Here is a 22,960-nt window from a genome sequence, read left to right as displayed (position 1 = left end):
TCTTTTCAAATGGGAAATTTCTATTGCAACTTTAAAGACTCTTATGGATTTTCAGGATTGTTGTCAAGATTGCAACTATAGTCTCGCATAGTTTACGATATGTATCTTGAAAACGCATAAAATTTTAGCTGAGAGTATAAGTATGAGAGTATAAAATACATTCCATAATTCTAAACAGGTATAAATCCATTGCATGAATTGATTGTATCTTGACAGATAAAATGAAAAAATAATGAAAACTATAGTAAATAACTTGAGGGCCTAGTTGAAATTGCTAGAAGAAAATGTTATCACTTTTGGAGCGTGTTAAAACATAATGAAGGTCTGGCTAGCTTGGTGTAGTGGTTAAAGACACTGGGCTAAAAATTGAGAGACTGTAAATATTAGTCCTACCTTAGGCATGAAGTCAGCTGAGTGGGCCAGTCATATTTCTCAGCCCTAGGAAGAAGGCACTGACAAATTATTTCTGAAAATGTTGCCAAGAAAACTGCATGGACATGTCCATGTCGTTCCCAGGGGTCAATACTGACTCAAAAGCACAATACGCAACAAAAAACTCAAGCAAAAATTCATGGCTAATTTGGAATTAATTATTTGCTTCATAAATATAAGAGTTTTGAGGATCCATTTTATTTTTAAGAAATTGGACCTATTCTTGAAAGATTGAAAACAAATAATTGCAGCAGTGGTCATCCTGTTGGCTATGGGAAAGCTGTGATTCCTAATAGCTATAGTTCTATGGTCAATGTCTTATTGATAGTCTGGTCTTCACACACACACACACACACACACACACACACACACACACACAGGGTGGGTGGGTGGGTATATGTAAAAATGATGGTGTGTGTGTGTGTGTGTGTGTAAAAGTAATGGCTTCTTGCTTGCTTGCTTGCTTTTTTTGCTTGCTTTCTTTCTTCTAGTTTTAATGTACTACAGCATCCAAAATCTTTATGAAGTTGAGTCTGCTTCTAAATTGTACAAATAAATGTTGTAGGAAGCTCTTTAAAATTTTTAGTTCCATGCATAAATCTTGAACATTATGGTAATAGTGTCAACCTGACTCGACTCCATACCGGTAGTTGCCTGTACCTGCTTTCACTTGCAGCTTTGACAAACAGTGATGAAGGAAGGTGGTGAATTCAGAAGGGTGGAAGAAGTCTGTGGAATGCAGGTGAACCGTCTGTTGTCAGAGAGACATTATCTAACAAGGCCAAGCAATAAAGAATATTTTGAACAAAGCAGGCAGCTTTTTCCAAAGCAAAAGAACTGAACTTAATGGGTGAACTATGAACTGTGGGTGGCCCGGAGAGGAAAAGGGTAATTACCTATATGGGTTTTTGCAGGAAAATCCCAGAACTGACTTTGCTTCTGCCATGCCTAGATGGATTTTTCAATACAGCTACACTTTTAGTTAAGTTCAAGAGCCAGGAGTTTCTTTTGTTGAATGTGTCAAATGGAAGAGTTACCAACTGTATTTTATAATACAGGGAGTTCTGTAAAATTACTTTACTGGAGCAAATAGAAATAAATATTTCTACTTATTGGGGAAGCACATAAATATATAACTTACCCATCATATTTATTCATAAAATGCTGAATCACCTTATCTTGGAAGTGATTGATTTGAAAAATCTATTTCATTTGTGATTCAAAGATGAGGGAAGATTGATGGATAGCTCATTGATTCTTCCTAGGTAGCTTTTTGAATTGAAGGCCTTATAGTTTGTTCCAAAAACTAGGACCCTGTAATTTCCGCTGCATACTGTTTAGATTCCCACAGATTTTCATTATTTTTTCCATACTTTTTAATAGTGGACATTTGCAATTTTTGTTTTATGATATTATTAATTTGTACACGATATATAATTCTCTTTTTTCTCTAGTTCTAATTCAAATGATATTGAGATGGAGTTTGGATGAGTGCCTGAATGCACTAATAAATTCCATATATTTAGAATCTGAGGACGACCTCACTACAGGATGTTTCCAAATGAATAATATATAAATACTATAGAGTTAATATCATAATCAAGGGATTTTTATTAGTAACACTTATAATTTACAGGTAGTCCTCAATTCATTACTATTCATTTGTGACCGTTCGAAGTTACAACAACACTGAAAAAAGTGACTTATGACTGTCTTCACTCTTACGACAACTGTAACATCATGCCATAGTCATGTGATCAAAATTTGGATGCTTGGCGATTGGCATGTATTTATGATGGCTGCTGCGGGGTCCCAGGGTCATGTCATCACCTTTTGTGACCTTCTAATAAGCAAAGTTCTCACTTAACAATCCTATTACTAATTTAACAGCTACAGTGATTAACTAATCTGTGGCTTAAAAGTTCATAAAATTGGACAAAGGTCACTCAACTGCATGCTTAGCAGTGGACATTTTGGGCTCAATTGTGGTTGCAAGTTGAGGACTGCCTGTACAACTATAATTTAGTGTCATGGGGTTACCCTGGATAAAGTGATTAATGATCAGAGAATTTCTTCGGAAAAGCTCTTGAAGATAGTTCAAGAAGTTTCAGCTGATAACAATGTGTATGGTAGTAAGACTTCCTCATTCCAGGAGCTGTGAACATATGTCAGAACTTTCTTGGTTTTATATTATTTGTTACTTATTTATTTGTTAAATTTATTTGCTGTCTATCTCGACGTAGGGCTACTGTAAGCAACTTACAACAATAAAATGGATACAAAATGATAAAAATAAAACATGTTAACACATGTTATATGTTTTTGAGTTCTTTCTAAAATCAGTTTTGCAGTGCTAGGTTGTGAGCTTAATTCCTAATTTACTCACTAAAGATGGAGTAGTTTGTGTTAATCGTATTAGCTGCCATGTTTTGCTTTTGTGGGCAGAGCTGAAATTTTGTCACTTAATTTTACTCTAAATAGGGAGAAATCTATCAGACATTTTGAAGTGTGGGAATTTTTAAAAGATGCAAGATTTCTGGCAGCTTTTAATACAGATAATCCTTGACTTACGACCACAATTGAGCCTAGAATTTCTGTTGCTAAACAAGTCATTTGTTAAATGAGTTTTGCCCCATTTTATGACTTATCTTGGCACAATTGTTAAGTGAATTATTGCAGTTGTCAACACAGTAACACAGCTGTTAAGTGAACTTGACTTTCCAATTGACTTTGTTTGTCAGAAGGTAGGAAAAATGATCACATGAGTTTAGGACACTATTACCATCATTAATATGAGTTGCCAAGCAACTGAATTTTGATCCCGTGACCATAAGGATCTACAAAGGTCGTGTGAAAAATGGTCATAAGTCACTCTTTTCAATGCCGTTGTAACTTTGAACAGTCACTAAATAAACTGCTGTAAATCAAGCATGCACTGTAATATTTTTGGAAACTGCCAAATGCAGTTGTGAAGACAATCAGACAAATGTGACAATCCTGGGGGATAACTTCTCATTTGGGCATTTTTTGCTAATGATAACTGAGTTGATAAATTTTGTTTTATGTTTACCTATAAGTTTATTAACTGCTCAGAGACAGTTGTTTTTAATTGTTAATTTCTTGTCTTGAATGCTATTAGAATATTCCAAGATCCAGTTCAACATCAGTACAAGTCCCTCTCCCTTTATGAACAATGGCAAATAGATGCTGTTATACCTCAATATCATCTAGCTGCTGTCAGATTATAAGAAAGTTCATGCTTCTATGTATCATTGTTCTATAATCTTAATTTCCTTCCAGTCTAACTTAAAACCTAAAGTTTAATTTAAAGTAGCTTTGGTTATTTTTGTATTAGATGATTTTTTCAAACCAGAAATGGAAAGAAAATAAAGTGCTTTAGAATTTTGTTGGAATTTATGCCACATGAAAATTATAATAGTATAAAAAAAAACTTACACATTGTATTGCTGTATACACATAGAGCAATATTTTTCTTGATTTGAATAGTTTAAAACTTTGATTTTTTTAATACAAACATTTGAAATTAACGTTGGATTTTTTCAACCTTTAATACACCTTGGTTATAAAAATTAATCATAAATTTGTATTTTTCCAGCCAAAATGTTGTGGCCAGAAACTACTGACAGAGATATTTGATCGTCTGAATTTGGTTGAATCTGACTATTTTGGAATTGAGTTCCAAAACTTGCAATCATATTGGGTATGTAGCACCTCTTTATATTGTTTTCATTCTTTAATTTTGTTTGTTGACTTTAAAAAGTATGAAAGGAAAATGTAAGCAAAAGTTTTTCATTAATGTAATTATTGATTACCTTCTAACAAATCAGAAATGTTGTGCAATGACCAAAAGTCTATGTAAATTCCACAAATCCTCAACAGGCATATAAACTCACCAAGAAGTCCATGAGTACATATCTACAAAAATATAGCCGTTGTGTTGTTTTGTATTTCATTTATTTCTTCAACTTGTTTTGAGATAATCAAGATCTTGGTTCACATAACACAATAAGCAAGCATGTAAAGTTTTGCTTCATGGAATGAACTAATAGATTCAGTTTTACAAGTAAACAATATAACATTCAGTATGTTGTTGCTAATTGGATCAAACTCCAAACTATTCATATGGACAGATTTTTCCTGAGATTTATTCCAAGAGTGTTCTCCTTTAATTAGAATATGTTGCAATTCCTCATCCCATCTTTTTCACTATATTTCTGAAATGTATGTTAATATGTTTTTATTTACCAGATTTAGTTTAGCTAAATTAGTTTTTAAGTGAGAGATGCAAGCAGATACATTTTACAATTGTTAAAATTGATTTAGTTGTATGATAATGTTTGCCCATTTATTTGTCTATTTTTTTATTCAGATTTGGTTGGAGCCTATGAAACCTATTGTAAAACAAGTAAGAAGTAAGTGTAAATATTTATAAATCAATTTTTCTTTCCAGAATTTAGCTGAAACACTTTAAAAAAATGATGCTGCTCGTATTCTGGAATGTATATTTTAGAAACATGTTGTTACCCCAATTCCCAAAGGCTAAAGTTATTTTAAAGCAATGATTAGCATAAATTCAGTCAATTATACTATTCTTTAAATTATTATAATGAAAATAATTTAACAAATTCAGTAATACAAATGCTGATTATTTTATTATATTTTCATTCTTTACAGACCAGTATCTATTTTTCGCAGGTGGTAGAAGGCAGAACTTGTCCTTTTAACAAGCCCCAAAATCCTCTTTTTGTTTGTTTGTTTGTTCTAATAATGTAATGTTTGCAACAAAACAACCAAGCTCAGTGAACATCAAGAACCTAACAACTCAACCCTAAGGGCTCTATATTCTCCACTATTAGATTTATTGTGAGATATACTAAGAGCAAACCTGTTTGATATTGTGATTAAGGCACTGGACTAAAAGCTATAAGTTCTAGGTCCTGACTTAGGTATGAAGTTAGCTGGGGGACCTTAGGCCAATTATCTTCTCTTGGCCCTAGGAAACAGGCAATGGGAAACCGCTTCTGAAAAATTTTTACCAAGAAAACTGCAGGGACTTTTCTGGGCAGTTAGCAGGAGTCAACATGACTGAAGGGTAGGGAAAAATAAGCAATAACAGTTGTTGTAAGTTGTCTAAAAGAGAGGCCCTCAATTTCCCAATAACATTGGTTCTAAATCCTACATATATTCTTTTAACTGGATAGAAATTCTTACTATCAGATTCTTAATGTTATAATCTATGATGAAGTAACAGTGAATAGTTGATTTATGAATGTTTTCTTATGCTTTTTTGTCATTTTTAGAGAAATTATTTTGTTTTCATGTAAGAGATAATCAATAAGAAAATATTTGTGAAATTCCACATACTTTCTTTTTTTCCAAACAATTTTTATTGTTTTCCACCAGTACACATCTTAATTACATTTTCAATAGTATTTATATCAACATTCGGTATTAGTCCATGTTTCCATCATTTATTCGTACATACTTTAAGTAGTTTTGTCTTTATTTATAATTCTTATTTATTATCTATCTTTATCTATTTTATCTTTCTACCTTTCTATGTATTACTTTCTTGAGGTTTCTTCTATACAATCATCTTTATCCATTCTTATTTCTCTTTTCTGGCCAGAAGTACCATCTGTGCCAAACTGAGTAATAGTCAGATTCTTCTTTTTCCCTTATTTTTAGTGTGAGCGTATCCATTTCTGCACAGTCTGCTATTTTTTGTTAAATTAATTCTTCTGTTGGAACCTTATGCTCTTTCCTCATTTGCGCATAAGCTATTCTGGCCGCTGTCAGTATGTGTAGTATTATATAGTTTATCTTTTTCGAATATTGTTTTTTTAATTATACCCAGTAAGTAGAATTCCACATACTTTCAAATGAGAGGTTTGATATAGAGCCCAAGATTTTCAGAGTAGCAATAGCAGTTATACAAATGGGCAACAATTACTTGACTACAAGGCCATCAGGCATTCTAAAAAGAGTCAATTTGTGAACAGAGCAAGAAAACAGTGAATTTAAATACTTTTAGCTATAAGAGCAATGTGCACTAATGATATATAACTAATTAAAGCAGGTTCAGAAGACTTATGGACAGGCTTCTGGAATATTTTTTTTAAAGCCTTGCCTTAGTGTGGGCTTGCATATCAGTTGCACAGTTCCAGGAAAGCTTGACTTAGGAAGGGAACATCAATAAGTAAAAGAATCTGCACTTTGTACATCTTCTGATTAATAAATCCTGTAGCTTCCCACATACTCTCAGACAGTTTTGTCACAAGTTAGATATTCACTGCTTATTTCAAAGTCCAGAGTTCAGTGGACAATCTTCCTGTTAAAAAAATTAGATCTTTGTACTGATTGCTCTTTGTGATTGACTTGTGTATGAAATTAAATTTCTTTTTAAGGGTAATTTTTGTTCTGTGGAAATTAAATTTCTTTTTAAGGGTAGTCTTTGTTCTGTGAAACTTTCTTCCAGAAGGATGTATCTGTTGATTTAAAGACGATTTCAAATAGATTTTAAGGCATGATTGTCTTTCAATTGATAGGTTTCATTATTTGTTCTTGGGTCCAAAATTCTGACTTCATCATGAAACTGTTTTAATTTTTAAAGGTATTTTGGGAAGATTATAGTGTTAAAACTGACTAAGACATTTATTGAGTATTGAATTAAAATAAACTATTTGATCCTGCCTTCTTCCTCCAATAAATTTAATTTGGTATTTTGTGTGTAATACCTCATGTATGTTTATGAGGTGTAACATACTAGTGAATATACTGTTATTCATTTGGGAACCCTCCCAAACTTTGAGAAAGAGCATAAGAACAGTGGTCTGTAGGTCAGTGGCAATCCATTGATAAAGCCATAATCCATGATTAGTTGTAAAATTTATAACAATTAAGGATATCAAACATGCAATTACAATAAAAGAATAAGATTTGTGAGTTGACTGTCATATTTTAATGATCTATTGGCTTTCTGTAGGACCAAAGAACACTGTGCTTCGTCTAGCTGTAAAATTCTTTCCTCCAGATCCTGGCCAATTGCAAGAGGAGTACACTAGGTAAAGCCTTTCTATATTTCATAAAAAAGAGAGAAAGTTTAGCTTTTATTAGTCACTTTATTATATAAAATTAATAAATATTCATATACATGCAACTTCATTTATTTAGCAATCAAATTAGATATCACCCATTTTACTATCCAAGTGATTCTGGGTAGTTTATAGATACAAATCATAAAGCATATAAAAGGGACATAATTAAAACAAAATGCAAAGTAATAGAGTTTAAAAGGCATATATGATATTTATAGTATAATATACATAATATAATATAACTATGTAATTAATAACCAAGATAAAAAATGGCGAAGGAAGAAAATGGAAAATTATGTTTTAAGAACTCCAAGCAAAATATCTCCCTCAACCATTTGTTGAAAAGAACAAGAAAAAAGAAAACCTAACAAATATTGAGAAACAATACTTATAATTAATGCTGAAGATAATTTGTATAATAATTTTTTAAGCCGGGAGATAAAATAAAATACCTTTAGAATGAAAACTAATGGCAGATTTATTTAAATTGGACATACGAAATAGTATTTTTATATTACTTCTGCAACTTTCCCTTGTATATTTTTTGCTACAGGCTAAGCTTGGTAAATTAATATATGTTAGTATAGTGATAAATTGGTGTTTAATTCAAAGTCAGATTCACACCCTTCATCAATGAAAATTGGAACTATAGTTTTAACGGTATCTGTAGATTATCCATAGAATTCTGGAGTTGGAAGTGACCATAAGGATCTTCTAGATCTTCTAATCTTCTGTTGTGTGCAATCTTGTGTCCTCCACAAATTTGATCAGCAGTCTTGTTACTCAGGTCTTTATATCCTTGATGCATATATTGAAATAATCATCACTTGAATATGTTGCTTATAAAATATATTCATACCAAATTTTGCACTCTTGTTAAAATTGATATTAAAATTTTCCAAATCTGCCTAATAGAATGGTAAGTAATGGTCACTAAGATTATGTAGCAGTGAGCAAGTGGAACTCTGTAATTCTTATACATCAGAGGCATAGGGTAAAAGTAAGCAGCTGCTAACAGGCTTGTTGCAATCTTCACACTCTTATTCATCTTCTGCTTGTGCTATGGCTATTGCCATATTATGTCCTTCTTTCCAGAATATGTAATATTCTGTGGTTCAAATGACCAAACATGTTACTAATTCTTTCCTTTTAGATATCTGTTTGCACTGCAAATGAAGAGAGATCTGGCAGAGGAACGCCTTACCTGTAATGACAATACAGCAGCACTCCTTGTATCTCATTTTCTACAATGTTAGTATGTAATGTTCTTTTATAGATAAGAATGCATCAGCTTCATGCTTGAGAAATATTGACATATGAAGAATTTGGAATTACATCAGTAGCATCGAATGGTGTGTGATTCAGCAAACTTGGTCAACTGAAGCAAGTTTTGGTTTAATCAGTGCTTGAATACAAAATAATATACAGGGTATACCAAAGATCAGTGCCCATAGGCCAGTCACAATGTGTTTTACTATTTTTTCAGAGTATGTATGCATATATGTATAAATCTTAACTCGGTGTTCAAAATAATACATCAAATGAGTAAGAAACTATTAAGAAGAAAATGGTAACTATTTCAAACATTTAAAAGTACTTTAGATAATAAATTGTTTAGGAGACTTGACTTTTGGTATATTTTGTATTTCTTAAATATAGCAAATCTATAGCACCAATATTTGCTGCTCTATTCAAATAAAGGTTATTTTATTCATGGAAGAGTCCCTGAATTCAGATATTTAATATATTTAATTTCCTTTTACATACAGAGAAATCTATTGTGATCTAACTGAGGGTTTCAGCTAATATGGTGTTTGCTATGTGTTGATTTGATTGGCACTTTGTTTCTTTTGTTAAATGACATATATATAGATAGATAGATAGATAGATAGATAGATAGATAGATAGATAGAAGTGTTTTCACTTATAATATAGCTTTGACATTTGATTATACTGTCTTGACTCAATGCACTTATTTTTGGACAAAAGATTGTAGGCGTTCAACTATATAAAATTTACTGTTGTATTAATTGTGTCTGTATCAGCCATAAACAATGAGGCATCCATTCCCTTTCCATAAACTATAGTGATATTTATATTTATACAATTGTGTCTGAACCCTTTTGACAATGTAACCATTTGCCTTAAATCCAGCAATCCTGTAGTTCCAGCATAGCAGCATTTAAAATACATACAGTATTAGATTCTGAATATCACTGAAGATTAAGTCAAGGATTTTCTCCTTTCTGGTTTCTTCTATGATAAATGAGTGTATCTAGAAAATTCAGCTGAATTTGCATATCTTCCACCTTGCAATTTAAATAACAGTTGAAGTAAAAGAAAAATGATAAACTGCCTATATAAACACTTAAACTTATCAGAATCACATCTTTAGCATTAGCCTATAAAAATCTTGTCAGAAAGCAAATAATCAATTTTTAGGATGAAATTTGTAAAAATTACACTTTTATTTTTTCCAGAAAAGCCAGCGCATTAAGAGCTAATCTAATAAATTAATAATTTTTGTAAAATACTATCAAAGAATAATTTGCTAAGAGTTTGAAATACTTATAATCTGAGATACTGAAGTATTTTGTTTTTAATATATTTTCTGTTCTGTCACAGCGGAAATTGGGGATTTTGATGAATCAGGAGATCACGAACATCTTAAAAACAACCAATACTTTCCAAATCAGGAAAGACTGCAAGAAAAAATACTTGCATTTCACAGAAAGCATGTGTAAGTAAAATTATTTTTTAAAAAGACCGAAAAACCTCCTTGCTATAAACAGAAATAAACACCAAAATTAATAATACCCCAATCAAGGGTATCAACTCAGACAAACAGTAAACAACAGCCTAATCAAAGAATGACCAAAAGCACTTCTATTAACACTCACAAGCAACATATATATAAATAGAGAGTAAACCCCCCTCCCTTCTGGCACTGGTGATGTTACCCAGCTGGGTAAAGAAATGTCAGCAAGACAATAACCAAGCTCCAAGATCACCAAAGACCCCATATTAAAAATAAGAAAAAGTGCAAATTCCTTGTGCTTGTGCAGACTGGAAGCCTGCAATTGAGTAACATTTACATGCTTTCTAGTTAGGGTCCCTTTTTTAGGATATAGACTATCTTTTCCACTGAGTGCAAAGTTTGAATTGATGGTATCTTTTGATTCTTTGCAAAAATTTTATCCTGAATAGACCTGGGCCATCCACTTAACATCTTTTTAAGAGGCAGAGTTGAATTGTTCTGGGAGGATTCCAATTACCTTGATTGTTTTCAATCAGAGTTCAGGCCTAGTTTTAAGGCAGAATCCTTTTTTATCACTAATAGATGACATTTTGTAAGAGAATATCGAGAGAAAGTAGTATGTTTCACTGATTGATCTTTTAGCAGATTTTAATATCATTGATCATGGTCCTAAAAAACTAAAGTTGTTCCACCCATGAATAGTATCAATTATTCCATTGTGTGAGTATTTATTAGTCTCAGTCAATTGTTTACCAACTGGTTGTAAGTTGATTGAAATCCAGATACTAAATAAAATTAGTTAATAAAGAACATCATTTTCAAGTAATTTTTATATGCTGTGGCTGCTTGCAAGGAAGGTGGATTTCCATTTGGTTGCCTTAAATCACTCCATACATATTCAGAATGTCATAAATTCATTAATCACTTCTGTATTTTTTATTTCATTTTTATTACTTAAGGGGTGAAACTCCTGCTGAATCAGACTTTCAGGTGCTTGAAATAGGTCGGAAATTAGAAATGTATGGCATGAGATTTCACTTGGCATCTGATCGTGAAGGGACAAAAATCAATTTGGCTGTTTCGAACATGGGTGTATTGGTTTTCCAGGTAAGAAAGTAATTTTAAGCATATATTTTTAAATATTCTAAGTTTAATCTTTAGGATCAAGAGCTTGGCATCCTTTCTGATAAATTCTAGAATTCATTTTTTTCTAACATCCTGAGGCAGATTAAACTTTGTTTTGGCTAAATAAATACAAATGATTAGTCATATTTCTTGCAGAGAACTCTTCATTTGGAATCCATACAATTCATTTCCCCATATTGCCAATGCTGATGGTTTCAAGATGAAGTAGCACTTGGGCCTGTGCTAGTAATTATGACATCTTTTAAAAAGAGAGCATATTTTTTAAAAACCTGATTATGACATGCTGACTAGTATAATTAAAATGGACCGATTCAAAAGGGTTCACAATAACCTATAGCATTTCACCCTTATCTCTGCCTGAAGTCTCTTTTTACCAAAGTCCTGTAAAATCTTGTTCTTGGTATTCAGGAGACAATAGTAAATATTTATTTAGACAGTTGTAGCTAAAGAACTTAATCTGATTGTATATGTTTATACATGTTGTTTAATCCTGTTCTGTGTATATTTTATTTTATTTGTATATTTAATGTACATTTCACATTTTTGAACCACCCATCTCCCTCAAAGCGGGATGCTGAGAAATGTGTTTAAATCCTGTATTATGTATATTTCTTCACTTGTTACATATTGCATTTAACACAGGGCAATATAAAAATCAATACTTTCAACTGGTCCAAAATCCGAAAAATAAGCTTCAAGAGAAAACGATTTCTTATCAAGCTTCATCCAGAAGTTCATGTAAGTACTATCATAATATCTTTTCTATAATTTTATGTTGAGATTAAATATGAGTTGACTGCATGCAGACCATCAAATGAACCTGTTATTTCTGTGACATTATGTTCAGTGATGTTATTTGATTAGACAAAGATGGGTTCCACTTATAATTTGAGAACACAATCTTTCTTTTGTACATTGCTAATACTCTAAAACCAGTCATGTCAGCAACACTCTCCCCTTCTAATGTTCTGCAAAATGGTTAAAAACCTTCCTATTTCATCATATTTTAGCTCTATTTCCTCCTGAATACCAGCAAAACAAATACAGAATCCGATCTAATGCAAAAAAATGAAGTTACTGTACCTGAGAAAATAATTGAGGAATTTTATATCTGTTCTGAGCATTCACCTCTTGTGCAAGGATATTATCTGTTTATAGTGGTTGTACCTAATTTGATATCAGATTTTCTTGTAGTTTTCATCAAAGGATATTTTTAGTTCATGTGGCAATTATTCATCTACATGGAAAAATGTTGCTCAGTGATAGAGCAGTGTGATTGAAGTAGTGAACATTTGACCTATAGTTATATTATTGGCACTTGGAAGAACATTATAGTATTTCAAAGATTGTCTGTCCAACTGATGCTGAATAGCTATTAGCCTTGTCAACTGAAACACTGTAAATTATTGCCTCTGAAACACACCTAAAAACTGAGCATGTCTTTTTTCTCCCAAAGCTGGCATTGTACTATAAATGCCTAACACAAATGTATACAGGTTTGGGGGCAAATAAAAATGTTTATCCACATTATACTGCAGTAGCAATAGGAGACACTGGTTTCATCCTTATTGGAACTTCTCAGGCTTAGGGATCTTCCATACTAAATTGTATGGTTAACCGTTTTACAGAGTTTCATGTATCAATGAAGAAGTAATAGTATCCTAAAAATGCTGTGACTAGTAACCTCTAGTAACAGCTTTTATTTTACTCCTGCTGGTATTTGTTCATATTGATGAATAATTGTCTCCAGATGAATTTTGTCTTCCTTTTCTTGTTCACACACTTTGTGCAGTTCAAACAGTTTCTATTTCCCATCCAAATTACCACAGTATAAAATTAGAGAAATGTCTATGCATTAACTTATTTCAAGCAAGAACTAATGATGATAAATTAATGGCTACTCTGTATAGTTTAAATCTGTATTAAACTACATAGAGTGTCATTAACTCTGACTGCTTGAGCTTTGTTTATTTTGTAATTCTAGGGCCCATATCAGGATACTTTGGAATTTCTTTTGGGAGGTAGAGATGAGTGCAAGAATCTCTGGAAGATATGTGTTGAGTATCATACATTCTTTAGATTATCTGATCAACCCAAACCCAAACCCAAACCAGTCTTCTTCAGCAGAGGATCATCTTTCAGATACAGGTAAAAAAGGCATTCAAAAAAGCTTTTTTTTCTTTTTTTATCCTAAAAGTTTACAATCTTATTAATACAGAAATTAAAAGCACACATTTAAATATGGTTCTCGTGAGATTTTTAAAATATTTATACGTATTGTATTACAGTGGACGAACACAAAAACAATTGGTGGATTATGTAAGAGAGAGTGGGTTGAAGAAAATTCCTTATGAAAGGTAAAAAGCTGTTTATGCTGTAAACCAGCAAACTGTTACTATTTTGGAATTTGTCTTATGTGTTCCTTAGTCTTTCTTCTAAAATAATAGCATTCTACTATTTATATTTAGAGTAAATTTCTAACTGTACAATTAATTTGATTTTCTTTTTCATAATTTTAAATTGTAGCTTTCACATTTTTAGCAACAACTTAGACTTTTTGAATTCAACATTCACTAAATTTAGTGAAGTTATTTTGATAATAGAATCTCAGGCAGGATGGAATTATAATTAGTTGTTAAATATTTAATTGGTTGATTTAAATACTTTCACTTCAGTTAATGTCAGTTGGAGGAATATCTTAGTTATTCTTAATATATATTTATTCATTATTACAATAATAGTCATAGCAAATAATTATCTCTTATGTAGAGAAGTATTTGTAACATTTTGAATTGCATGTCATAATCTCTTAATCCCTTGTAGTTGCTGCAAAAGTTAAGTTTGGAACCTAACTCATCTGCAATAGAAAAAAAGAGTTGTATTGTGTATCAGTATACATATGAAATTGTAATATGCAAAGGCAGGCTATTAGTCCTTTAAGCTCATTGCTACTTTGACTGATAAAAATGGTTCCAGAATTCCCACTTCATACTCTGTGATGTTTACCTGGGAAATTTTATCCTAAACCTGCTACATGATTAATATATATTTTAATTGTAAAATATTAAGTTAGACGTTCTTAAAATGTCTACTATCTTTGAACTTGTATGAATACTATGTTTGATGTATCTGAAGTCAAGAAAAAAACTTCATAATCTACAACTTCCTAAAATAAATATTAGAATATGAGCTGTTTAGGAATCTACATTCCGTGTGATGTGACTGAATCTTTTCAGAATGTGGAACTAGAAAGAATGATTTGGTTTGCTGGTCAGGTAGGTTGGAGGTCTGTTTTGTCAGAGCCATTGTTTTCCTCCATCTAGATATTTGATAGTCTAAACTTCAGAGATCCTATTGCGTGTTCAACCACCAACAGACTTAGGACAATGAGAAAAGGAGATAAAATGACATCTGAAGAACTCTCTAAGCAAGTCAGATTGCCTCCATTTTTGCTTAATTAAATTTAGAATTTAATTGGCTTTACTGCTTTTTTCTTAAGCAATATTACTTTAGATATTTTAATACTGGGTTTACTTTATATAAAAACTAGTAACTTTTACATTTGTTGTACATATTACATTTTGAATATTGCATTTCTAATTTGTAAACAAAAATTTATAGGAAGTTAAATTATGAATGTAGAAAGAGAAAGTTCTGAGTTTCATATTTTTACACAGTAAATCAGCTTGAGAGATAATCTCTTGTAAAATCATTTTTTTTTAACTTGTATACAGCAGAACGAGAGTTTGGATTATTTCTCAGTTGCATGTATCAACTTCTTTGTTTACAGGAGGCATAGTAAAACTAGAATGTCTGCTCACACCTTGAGTCCTGATGCACCCAAACAGGTTAGTCTTGAAATTAACCTGTTTTTAAGAAAAGTATCATGATTTAAAAGATTATGAAAATCATTTGATGCTTCTTAAATTTAAAATAGGCACTCTTTTTCTTTTTACTTTTGGCAATGGTATTAGGTAATTATGCATTATGTATCTTATAGAATTTTATTGATGTACTTTATATCGCTGTGTACTATGCTAACCAAAATGTAGTTGGTAAAAACCTACAAAATAGGATTGTCTTGACAGCAAGAAGATTCAAGTTTTTTCTCTCAAATTCCCCCATGCTAAATTCCATATGCCTTTGTCAAAACCAGGTCTTAGTTTCAGGTTTGCTATGGAGGTTGTGAAATGGGTATAGTGTTTCAAACTATCAGCAAAATTAAACGGGTGGAACTCTGCGATTTATTCAAGTTCTTTTACTAAATATTGGATATTATCTCTTTTCAATAAGGAATTTAAGTAATGAGGGGCAGGTATTACCAGTATATATATATTTTTAAAAAAGAACTTGCATAATAGCTAAACTTTTCAGTAAGTGTCATTTCTGATAAGTATGTAGATTTTTCTGATTACTGGAATATAGTTAGCATAGTCATATAATTACTGATCTTAGGCCTTGAATAGAAGTGTATTTGTTAAATTGGAACAGCTGCTGATTTTCAACAGAGAATCTCTCATAGTTATAAACTACTCTGGCCATCATTATTCCTTAAAGTTGCATCATTAAATTAAATTAATTTAATCATATGAGGATATATTTCACCTCCCAGTCATAAAATAAACATAATAACCTGCATTTTGTTCCTTAATAGGATCCAAATAAGGTGATGTTTATACAAAGGAAACATTTAATGAACATATACCAGACACTTAAAATCTAAAATCCATTTAAAATAGCGGAGACGTAGCTTTATCAAATTAACACACACACAAAATTGTATGCAAGGTCCTAATTTCAACAAACCAAGTAGTAATGAAAAAGAAAAGTCAGGCAAAAATTTAGGCTAGATGTTTAAAATCATGAGGTTTGCAATTTCAACTTTACCTTAAGATGGACTGAAAAAAGACAGTTTAGATCTTATAGATATTATGTTAAAATACAGTTGTAACAGAAAAAGCAGTTCCTACCCTGTTTTGAAAATACATCACCTCTTAGTGGTAACAGAATAAGTGTCCTGGCTTGGCATACCAAAAGCACTGAGTAATCCAATCTTCTTGTCTCCAACTCATAACTTCTTTGCATGGTTTAAGTAAGAATTTCTGGCTATTTCTCAATAAAATCACGATGTCTGATTGGTGTGAAAATGGTATCATTGTTTGTGCACGTGCATATATACACACGTGTGCATTTACGATGCACATGCACAACTTCAGAGATGCAGATCATTTATGAAAAGTACTTGCAAGCCAGCTATTACTATTCTAATAGTAATCTACTATTACTTGATTTGCAAACTGTTTAACCTTAATCTCACCTACTATATTTGCCAATGTATAGGCATTTATCAGAAAATTGATAGAGCAGAATAATGTGGATTCAAAGAAACTTTTTTACTACATTGTTCTGTAGATCAGATTTCATCAACAATCCTCAGTTTTACATCTATAATTTTTCTTCCGCCTGCTAAGTTCTTTGACACTACCAATCATGTCTCTTTGCTACATGTACTCCCATAAGTACTGCCACCAATATAATCTTACAATGAAAATGCAGGAGCTACCTGCATGGTATGAAAAGCCAGTAGAGCATTCATTTATTAAAGTTGCAAAAAAAAAATTGTATAGGTAGTCCTCGATTTACAACAGTTCATATAGTGACTATTCAAAGTTACAAGTGACTTATGACAGTTTTTCACACTAATGACCATTGCACCATCTCCATAGTCATGTGATCAAAATTCAGGTGCTTAGCAACTGACTCATATTTATGATGGCTGCTGTGTCCCTTGATTATGTGATCACCTTTTGCAACCACCTGACAAGCAAAATCAACGGGAAAGCCAGATTCACTTAACAACCCATGTTACTAACTTAAGAATTGTGGTGATTCACTTAACAACTTGTGGCAAGAAAAATCACAAAATGGGGCAAAGCTCACTTAACAAATCTTTTGCTTAGCAAGAGAAATTTGGGGCACAGTTGTGGTCATAAGTTGAGGACTACCTGTATGTCATAAAGTGTATACATATACTCATACACAATTAAGATGAAATGCATTTAGATTTGAACTATTTCTGTCCATTTTCATAGCCATCTTTGCCATTAATATAATTCTGGGTGGCTGACAAAAAATTAAAAACAATATAAATACTGCATAAATATATATTTCACAATGAATTAAAATACAAAATGGCTGTCACACTATACCAGTAGTGTGGATTCACATACTCTCTTAACTGTCATTTCCATGAAAATAGGAAATTCTTTTAAGACATTCTGAAATAATATAGCATCTCTTTACGTGTGGTTTGTTTTGAAAGTTAAATCAAGAAATTTGGAAGGGCAAGCTGTCATATAAACAACCAACAAATGTCTCTCTTCAGTGCATTGATAATGTTACATACTATGTTTGCAGAAAAAAAACAGGCTCAGAGAATACTAAGAACCCAAATATTTGATTGCATTGTTATTTGAATAGTAATATAAAAGTCACATATCTTTCCTAGTTACAAAAGACATGCACTTTTTATATTTCTGTGCATTATAACTAAAATAAAATGGGCTGCTAAAACCTGGAAATGGAGCCAAGATTTTTTTAAAAAGTTTTTTTGCTATTGAAGTATACATGCTATACTAGTTTCATGATCTTAGAGAATAAGATCCTAAGCTAATTTATATAGTTTAAATTTGACCTTCTTTGATTCATGGTGAAATAGCTAATAATAAATTTTCTTTTCTCTCCAGAGTATCTCATTTACAGAGGGGTTAAGAATTCCAGCATCTAATGCATGCACGTATGCCTCCTTCCATATGGATAATTTATTACCTTCAAACATTGCCAGCTTGTCCTCTTTGACAGAAAGCAATTCTTTCTTTTTGGAACCCAGAATGTCACGTGGCGGGAGCTTATCTGCAGAAGGAAATAGTATAATATCAGAAGAAACTGGGAAGAAAGTGGTACAACAACCTGCATCACCAAACCTCCAGTCATTCCAAGGTGTTGGGATTTGTAATGTTGAAGAAAGCTGCAGCCCCATTTGTTCTGATGTTGAGAATCATTGTGCTTTAGAAATAGCAGTAGAAAAGTATAACAAAGAAGGCAGGATAACTTACAACAATGACAGTGACGAGGATGAGGATTTTACCACAAGCGTGGTCCTTGCTGGTAAACAGCGTCAGCTCCAAGGTAGGGATGCCCCACTTGTAAAGCTAGTTAGTTCTCCGCTTCATGTTTCAGAGGAGTTCATTGATGATGATCCAGCTGAAATCTCCTTTTTTGCTGGAGGCTCTGAAGCTTTTTCTTATTTGTATGATGGCCTAGATTTAAAGGATTCAAATTTTTCGAAGTGTCTTTCAGATTCACCTACTTTAACTAAAGAAATGTTGCAACAGAATATGGTATCCTCTCATTCAAGTCCTGACAGATATTCAATTGAAGCAGTAGATATGAATGTGGATGATGAATTTGAATTTGAAGGAGATAGTGATTTCAATGGAAATCAGCAGCCATCAGATACCTCAGAATTGTTTGAAGTTAAAGCACAGGCAAGCAGAATGCAAAGTCTCCTGAGTCCTTCTGAAACTAGTTCACTGATTAATAACCAGTCTGAAAGTAGCTCTCTCAACAATTTAACATTAAATGGCACACCATTTATGCATGCTTACAGCTCTGCTAATCAGTCTGAAGCTAGTTCTATGGTGAATTTTCCAGCATATTCAGTTCGTTCTGAATCAAGCTCAGCTCTTCAGTTCACTGACATTATTGACCAGTTAGAACAGCTGAGTTACCCACCTACCACTACAGAAGACTCTAGTAGTTCCGATGATTCATGGGATTCAGAATCTGCACCTCCATTAGATATAAACCTCTTCTTTAGCAATCCTTTTGCTCAGGCTACAGTAGAGAATTTCTCTCTTGACTTTCAGAATAATCTCAAAAATCTCACGAAAGAAGATAAGTCAGAGAACACGTGCACAAACCATTAATATTTGGCATGATATGGCATGTTGATTTATGCTGATTAGAATCAGATTTTTAAAAAGAACCTGAGCGTCATTTTTTCCTGATTATTATTTTCAGTCATTGGAATATAAATTTGTAGACTAGATCATTATTGTTGACTCTTATTCCAATCTTTTTAAGGCATCAAGAACAGCGGTGAAGGCATCAATAATAAATACAAAGCACTATAATATATATTCATTTATTAAATATTTTAAAACTTTTGTTATAAAAATAATATTGTATGGTAAGTGTGCGAAAGAGATAAAGACAGACAGAAATCCTGAGTTACATTTTCCAGAAGACCTTAAAATATTAACGCTTTGCCCATTTTTCCCAGTAACACTTCTAGTTACTAAGGTTAACTCTATTATCTTACAAAAAGAAGCATGATTTTCAGGACTGGAATGAAAACTAAGGCCCATCTGCAGTTTTGAAATTAAGCTATCCATAGGAAGTTGTATAACACTTATCATTCTTGCCCTTTCTATTTCTAGAATTTACAAATTACTGGTACATGTTTCTTTTTTTTAAGTGCAATTATTAATATATCACATTGCCTGCATTTTCAGTATGACATTGAAACTAGTTCTTATATTCTCAGGTATTAGGAATATGTGAATGTATTGGTACGTTTTATAATAACAGTTAAAAGTAAATTTTCAAAATACTTTATTCATTTTATAAGATCTCCAGGTGATGGATGGATGGATAGATGGATGGATGAATATGATATAATATAAAACAGCATTCTCCAATAAAGCAAACTGAACATGCTGGACAAACTAGTCTCTTTGCTAGCCTTAAAAAAAAATCACGATGTAGGCAGCATACTATGCAGTGGAATGCTGATTTGGGTATTGAAACTAGAGATTCATAGTATACAATAGAATTTTGCATGGAAAAGCGTGAATGTGTATGAATAAATGTCCAGTTCATTCTGTTGTTTCAAAAAAGGGAATTTTCCTTGTTTTCATGATTCTTATTCTGTTTCTTTTAACAAAGTTATAGTTCAAGAACTGTTTGTTCATTCTTAAATAATCTATGCTGTAGAGATTATTTTTTTCATCTTGCAATAGTCTGAATTCCTCAAAGCTTTTAAGTTTTAAAATTGGTTTTCCTTGGCAAGATATTTTATAGAAAAAATATCTCAACTTAATAAATAGAGGCTGATCCTCTAAAGGTCAACAATCAGGCAGGAAAACATAGTGGGTTTTTTTTCAGATAGGAATGTTAAAGATCCTGTGCAAAATAATTATGTTTTCAGATAGTTGCAGCACCATATCAATCCATATAATTCCATTATATATTAATAAGGAATTTGATTGCAATAGATGAGATGTGATATGATTAGGTATATATCAGATACATTCATTTTGTATAGTATATTATTATAGATCTGTAATCATTCTATATTAAAATAGTTGTTTTGATCAATTTAAAAATTGTAAGAAGATAGGTGGTGTTGTGTAGCTAAAGAGCCACACAGTTGAACTTTGGAGGAACACTATTTGTGTTAATATGTGGGTGTCATAGCAAGTGGCATAACCAATAGATTGGCTGATTTTGCATAAGTTAAATAGGTTCAGAGCTGGTTACTGATTGAACAGGAGATTACAGAACTAGACCAAGAAATCTGAAAGGCAATGGTAAACTATTTTACAAACACCCAACATGGACACATCTCTATTTACCAGGAGTCAAGTTTAACCTGAAATGTATTTTACTGTTGTTTTTGTAGAATCAAATACTTCAGCTCTAATTTCATTTTTAATTATTATTGTTGCTTCTTAATTAGGAAGAATTATGCTTACTTAACAGTCTTGTTCACTTGAGATTTCACTGATATTAATCATAATGAGATAATATTACTATAAGGTATAATACCTATCTTAAAATATTTCTTTAGGGCATTACTTAAAATCTGTTCATATTCATTCTCACTTTTTCATTTTATGAATTTTTAAATATTACATGGAATGATTAGACTTTTATAACAACATTCTTAATATTGACTGTTGATTACTTACTTTTTTATGTTAAACTTCCTCCCAATAAACGTTGCATATTAGAGGACACAAGATGACTAAATAGATTCTGTGGGCTTTTTTTTAACAAGTCTTTATGCTAACTTTAAGGAATAAATGATGTTCGTAAATTTTATTTGTAGTATATTAGGAGATTCAACCACTAAATAATGAAGAAAACATTCCTAGGTACAATTCTTTGAGAAGCTGCCATTAAAAGAATGAGGGCATTCCTTCAGTAGGAGTATATTAAAAATACATTATAATTCCATTAGTGACAAAGTTGCCTTCACAATGTACTGTAATTACTTTTATTAAATGTTTTACAATGCAAATTATTTGTGCCTTAGTATAAGCAATTTCATGTTATTGGTGTTTACTTGTTAGAAAAAAATATTCTTTGACTGGAAATTCTTACAGTTATTTATCATGATGATCTACATAATATGAATGCTTTACATATCTTTGTTTCTGTTGAAATTGATTATATATCTACAGATTTGTATTGATAATTTTGAAATTACATATCCAATAAAATTAGAAGGTATTCAATATAAATAAGAACACGTTTTAACTTCTTTCCTTGTTCTTTCTCAAAAGAGAATCATTATTGATTTTCTCACTTTCCTGATTTGCTGTCTGATGTTTACAGTAGGAATACAATTTTAAGCAAATATGAAATACAACAAATGTTTTTTTCTAAAGCATGTTGTTTTGTGATATTTAGTACAAGTTACTATGTTGGTGTGATATATTCTTGCTCACAGTTAAAATTTACTTTATTCATGCAATTAGATCATTCTTAGTTACAAAAAAGAAAACAGACTTAAACATGATGCCAGTTACTATACCAGTAAAATAATCTGCATATACGTATTTTAAATAATCTGCATATACATATTTTCACAGTTGCATGAATTTAAATATATCATGATTGATTTATATTTTATTTATTTGATTTATATGATCACCAGTTAATATTTAGATCTTATCAACTAATCTATGGAATCGAAGGACCTTAAAATTTCCCAGGGTAAACATTTAGAGTTTTTAAACATAACCACACTTAACGTTTTTCCTGATTGTCATCAAATTTTGTGTTACAATTCAGGTTACAAATGTAGACAAAGATGCAGCAGGGAGGTACTCATATTGTATGTTCAAGTAACCTGTGCCACCCACTCACATTTTCCATTCAAGCAGAAGACTACTATAAACCTCTATGTAGCTTTATTCATTACCTTTATGAGACATGTTTCAATGATTAAATCAGACTTCATTCCAATATTCCTAGGTTTTCATATTCATATTCAGCCATATGATCTTAACTGAGGGCAAAAGTTTATGAGAAACCTGAATCTTCAGTCTAAATTAGCTCTGTTCATTTCAATAATGGCATCACAAATTTAAATTTGGATGCTACTTTTTCTAGCTTAAGAGTATAATCATGTAATAATTAAAACTTATTGTTAAAA

The 22,960-nt window shown here is 31.7% G+C and overlaps 1 protein-coding gene across 8 annotated transcripts in view; it reads left to right on the top strand.

Annotated features, from left to right (window-relative positions):
- FARP2 (FERM, ARH/RhoGEF and pleckstrin domain protein 2) overlaps positions 1 to 22,960 on the top strand; it is a 65,218-nt gene that overhangs the window by 15,672 nt on the left and 26,586 nt on the right. For 6 of the 8 annotated variants that reach the window (XM_087933132.1, XM_087933133.1, XM_087933129.1 and 3 more), the window contains exons 3-13: positions 4,049 to 4,153; positions 4,823 to 4,865; positions 7,439 to 7,517; positions 8,704 to 8,801; positions 10,176 to 10,290; positions 11,268 to 11,415; positions 12,097 to 12,192; positions 13,439 to 13,602; positions 13,743 to 13,811; positions 15,245 to 15,302; positions 18,201 to 18,642. In XM_087933132.1, coding sequence (XP_087789258.1) covers positions 4,049 to 4,153; positions 4,823 to 4,865; positions 7,439 to 7,517; positions 8,704 to 8,801; positions 10,176 to 10,290; positions 11,268 to 11,415; positions 12,097 to 12,192; positions 13,439 to 13,602; positions 13,743 to 13,811; positions 15,245 to 15,302; positions 18,201 to 18,642 — 1,417 coding nt within the window. The remainder of the gene's footprint in view (positions 1 to 4,048; positions 4,154 to 4,822; positions 4,866 to 7,438; positions 7,518 to 8,703; positions 8,802 to 10,175; positions 10,291 to 11,267; positions 11,416 to 12,096; positions 12,193 to 13,438; positions 13,603 to 13,742; positions 13,812 to 15,244; positions 15,303 to 18,200; positions 18,643 to 22,960) is intronic. The other 2 variants (XM_026701456.2, XM_087933134.1) reach the window with 1 other exon arrangement.

Source organism: Pseudonaja textilis, chromosome 4 (assembly GCF_049901715.1).
Source record: "Pseudonaja textilis isolate UNSWEBS1 chromosome 4, rPseTex1.2, whole genome shotgun sequence".
Lineage (NCBI taxonomy): Eukaryota > Metazoa > Chordata > Lepidosauria > Squamata > Elapidae > Pseudonaja > Pseudonaja textilis.
This window is presented reverse-complemented; position numbering and strand designations above follow the sequence as displayed.